The following is a 4,921-nucleotide window of genomic DNA, read 5'->3' on the forward strand; positions in this document are numbered from 1 at the left end:
ACGAGGTTCCCGATTTGGTCTTCATTTATCATGTTCACTACAAGCCTTCAAGATATGTAGGTCCAGGCATTGTTCGCTGTTGCTTCTACATATCTTCCATGTAACATTGCCATCATTAATAGATCATATAAATATATTTCTGTACCATCGCTCAGGTACGATGGAATGGGCTTCTCGAAATAGTATTTAAGGTACACTTTGTGGTACCATTCCACGAGTTCCTAGAACATATTTATGAACTCATTAACTTGTAAATGAGATTTATAAGCCTGCAAAGTGTTTAACAGATTCATACAGTCACTTATTAACGATATTGCTGGAAGAGTTGAGTAATCTTCTTCCATTCTTGAGTCTTGTTGGGCCTGCAAATCAATCGCGTCAAAGTAATTTGCCAAATACTCGCCCCTCTTCACTTTCAAACGCCTCTGACCCATTTGAATCTTCCCCATCAATATTCAGATTAATTGTGACATAAATCTCCTTTAAATATGACTTTAAATCCTTGTTTAGTTAATTGTTTTAGGATTAATATATTATTATTATTATTATCAACGCTAGGCACGTAATACACACTCTTCTAAGGTGTATTTATTCCATCAGAACAGATTTTCATGTCTTCTGTTACTTTTATAACATTATGACATATTTTTTCACATTATTATGGCAAAGTACCCAACCGCCAGACTAACTAATGGTTGGGTATTGTTATTGAGAAATACATAACTTATTCTATATCTGGAATCTGGATTTGTAAAGCAAAAATGAGACTGATCAGTTGCTACGGAGCTAAACTGTTTAGCACTCATGTAATATTTCATTAATGACTTTGTATGCAATTTTATGTTATCGAAATGACTAAACTACATTGACATCTTTTTGTGATTCTTATAATGTCGCAGGTCAGTATTTTTACTTGTAAGATAAACGGCTTGTATTTTGGTCTTACACTAATTTTGTAATGTACGTGTTCATGACATTATGACATTAAACCACACGTCCACCAAACATGTATAAAACTAGTTGGATAAGTTTAAAAAAAAAAACAAAACATTTTTAGTTTTTTGATAAATTGTACGTATTTATATACTTTTTTGTAAATGGTACTAAATATGTAGAAATTTCATATTTAGGCTATTTTGATCGTATTATAGTTACCATAGTAATACAATGTAAACATGGAGATAAATTTAATACCAATCAAAATATATCCGATGATATAAATGCATAATTATAAAGGAAACAAGCATTTAAATAGTAAAATCATTAAACTGGTACGTAGTAATCGTAAACGACTACACGACAACATTCAAACCTACATTTTCTAGATAGGAGCTTAGTTCCCATGAACAATGTTGAAGATATCATCAGCAATGTTTTTCGCATCATTTGAGATACCAAATAATCCGGCACTCGCAAATCCAACACAATAAAGACCATGTTCCCCTTTCCAATGATTAGGGCTTTTATGTTTTGGCATTCCATTCTCGTTGAAGAGCCCTCCATCATCCTAGATCAAACCGAAAATGCTAAGATTAAAAAACAAAAGGTTAAGTAAACAAATTAAGTGTTATAACTTTAGTTACCTTAAGCCATTTTCGCACAGTGCTTTTAAAACCCGTAGCAAAGACAATGGCATCAAATTGTCTCTCTTGACCATTTGAGAATTTGATTTGATCACCTTTTATTTCTTCAATAGCCGTCATTACCTAGAGACGAAAAAAAATAACAGCATGATCGCTAGTTAATGTTTTAATGTTATTAGATATATATGAAAACATGATAGAGGGGTTTACCTCAATGTCTCCTGTTTTGATTTTTGAAATTGTCCCAACATCGATAATAGGTGATCGTCCGGTTTCATTTTTGATCATGAATGGTCCTTTGAATGGCCTTTGTATTCCATATACACCAAGATCTCCATACAACAACTTACTCAACATTAGGACCATCTTGTCCACGAAAGAGCAAGGAATATATTTTAGTATATACATTCCGAGTTGCACTAGCTCCTTGGTAAGCACATGTATCTGTCACAACAACAAAAAGAATAGCATACAATATTATATTTATCAAAAATATGCTTTTATTATATAAAACGGCGACAACTTTATATTTAAAAATCACACGGGAGAGCGTTTAGCGCGCATACCGGGCTACGAACAACTATTGATGTTTGAGCACCCCAATTGCACAAGTCATATGCAATTTCCATGCCCGAATTTCCAGCACCAACTACAAGCACATCTTTGTGTCCAAATCTTTTTCCATTATCATACTCGCTCGAATGGATGAACAATCCTTTGAAGCTATCTAAACCATTAACATTAGGAATAATACCTTCGCTATTTTCACCGGTTGCCGCCACAAGAAACTCACACACGTACTCCTCGACCAAACCCGAAATCCAATTTTTGGCGGTAACCACCCATTTTTGTGCAATCCTATTATACCATGCATTCTCAACGCTGCGTTGGTACAACGGAGCTACATTAAACTGATACACATAGTTTTGCAAGTATTGAACAAACATGTCTTTTGGTACAAATGTGGGTGCGGACAAAGGGAATGGCATATGAGGGAGTTCACAGAAGCTTTTAGCCAAGTGAAGCTTTAAGCGATCATAAGCCTTTTTTTGCCATAAAGATGCATAGCAATCTTCCCTTTCAAGAACAATGTTTGGGATAGAAAGAAGATTGAGACATGCTGATGTTGCAATGCCGGCAGGTCCTGCTCCGACTATCACAACAACTGTTTCTTGTTTCATTTTCTTTCAAGCTCTTTCTAATGAATAATGTATGTTTATTGATGCAATATGTAATGCACAATGCACATACCCTTTTTATAGGAATTACAAAAAGGAGGCAAAAGAGACTATTTCCCACCTTTATTGGAACCGTTACTGAAAAACTTATTTTTTAAAAGTTTGAAATGTCATCCGCGCTAAAATTTCTGAGTTATTATTCATTGAAGTATTCCTGCTTTTTTGTAAAAATAAAAACTATTAGAACTTACGTTACAAACTTAATTTACTTGACTAGAATCTACACGTTCATATTGGCTTAATGTGTGAACACATGAATATGGTAATTAATATCTTTACAAATAAGTAAAAGATGAGATTTCGTGTATTATCATATGTGGTTGTAGAGCACCGGAGTCGTCGTGTCAAGTTCAAACATGAGACAGAGTCGAAACAAATACATTTAAACACTCTAATTTACGATAGTCGTTAGTATCATATTCAAATATCATGCAAAAATCATGTATGCGATATGTAAAATGTATTCAATTGAATTAAACCTTCCGCACACGTGGTTAAACTAAGTTTAAAATTGAAAGCAAATAACAACCATAAAGTGAAGCGATTCAAACATGTTGGAATACATGGGAACGGTTTCGATAGTTAATTTGATAGAACACATGTGAACGACGATATGATGGTTAAACGAAGATTTTGATTAACGTGGTGAATAAAACGGATACAAACAAATCTTTTAAAATACACAAAGGTAGTTATGTAAAGCGTTTAACGGTAACATAGCTTTAACTATGGTTATAAACTGGTTAACAGTTATTAATACCTAGGATAATTGCGTATTAATACAACTAATGTCTTAGGGTTACATAATGCAAATAGCATAATTAAATTTAATTAAATAGGATAATTGTATCATTCCCTAAACTTTAGTTGCCTTGTTAAAAACAAATGGCCTCCCTTTTCCAAATCTTTGAGCACCCACCCTGTCATTGCCAATGTAAAGATCAAAGCTAGTGCTGGCTTTATCTTGTTTATAAGTTTCGTTCTAGCTTTTAGTCTCTTTTGGTCTAAGCGTGCTTTTGTCTTCATCATCCCCATCATCACTTAAGTGCCTAGCTCTAACCGCGTTCTCTGAGCGTTGAGGTTCCAAACTAAAACATCCAAATACTGAATGTATATATATCCTAAGCATAATCACATCTTCAACCAGTATTCCCAAGTTGGTTGCTATTACACCCCACATGTTAAATTCACTTATATGATATGTCTATAGCCACCTTCTTTTTTTTTCTTAACAAACTCATATAAATCAAATAAATCAATAACCTTGTCATTCTCAAAACATGATGGGAACAAATTTGATCAGCTCAAGTAACAGTGTGCAAACCGTTATGTCATAACAGAAAATTTAGGTTTGAGAATGGACCGATGTTATTGAATAGAGGTTGGATCCTACAATATGCTAAGAAAGTAACATATTCCATCAAATGATTCAATGTAAGTGAATCCTCCCTGCGTAAATCTCTTTGCATCTTCATCAATTTGCAAAGTACCCATCCAAATACTCCTCCTTTCTCTGTTCATATCATTCATCTTCAATTCTCTCCATACTTTGTGTACATCATCATCCGTCCGTATTGAACTCCTGCTTTCAAACATATTCGACAAGTAACACACCGATCCCTCAAGATGATATTAAATACGTGGAGTCGTAATTGATCCAGACCTAATATATTCTTGTCAAGATCAGGCGTGTAAAACACACTAGGAATCAGAAAAGATTTGTCAAATATGCTCATTTCTATTGGTAATCAATCATAGAAGCCACAAACAGACAAACTAATTGATGATTGTAAACAGAAATTATGAACAAGAGATTGTATATGGAATGGAAATTATTATTGTTTACACTGATGATTCGATTACAATTGTATAGCCAGCCATATATATACATATGAGGCGTCGCTTTGTAAATCGACACACCGATTCACATCGCTTTTATCTAAACGACGTTTACAAACGACAGCTATTGTACCCCTAACTGCCTAACGGGCCTAATTACAAAATTATATATATTCCCCTGTTAATAATTAATATTTATATAATAAGGGAAAAGATCCAATACAATAATGCCTTAACGTACAATACGTACGGGAATCCATT

General features: G+C 33.9%; 1 protein-coding gene across 1 annotated transcript; it reads right to left on the minus strand.

The window, feature by feature from the left end:
- Positions 1-1,333: 1,333 nt before the first annotated feature.
- LOC143608797 (putative indole-3-pyruvate monooxygenase YUCCA10) lies at positions 1,334-2,764 on the minus strand. The gene is made up of 4 exons (XM_077083736.1): positions 2,150-2,764; positions 1,794-2,027; positions 1,584-1,706; positions 1,334-1,507 (listed from the first exon to the last, which is right to left on the minus strand). Exons 1-4 carry the CDS (start codon positions 2,762-2,764, stop codon positions 1,334-1,336), a joined length of 1,146 nt encoding a protein of 381 aa, XP_076939851.1.
- Between the last annotated feature and the right edge of the window lie 2,157 nt (positions 2,765-4,921).

This window comes from Bidens hawaiensis, unplaced genomic scaffold (assembly GCF_021521415.1).
Source record: "Bidens hawaiensis isolate Kalapana, Puna unplaced genomic scaffold, B.hawaiensis_p1.1 tig00419431_1, whole genome shotgun sequence".
Taxonomy (NCBI): Eukaryota; Viridiplantae; Streptophyta; class Magnoliopsida; order Asterales; family Asteraceae; genus Bidens; species Bidens hawaiensis.

What these genes read in the sequence shown, in the direction of transcription:
- LOC143608797 (XM_077083736.1), bottom strand. Translation starts at nt 2,764, where the DNA reads ATGAAACAAGAAACAGTTGTTGTGATAGTCGGAGCAGGACCTGCCGGC. An exon ending in CAATAGTTGTTCGTAGCCCG is followed by an intron (nt 2,028 to 2,149) that starts GTATGCGCGCTA and finishes TTGTTGTGACAG; the next exon opens with ATACATGTGCTTACCAAGGA. An exon ending in CTGTGCGAAAATGGCTTAAG is followed by an intron (nt 1,508 to 1,583) that starts GTAACTAAAGTT and finishes GGTTTGATCTAG; the next exon opens with GATGATGGAGGGCTCTTCAA.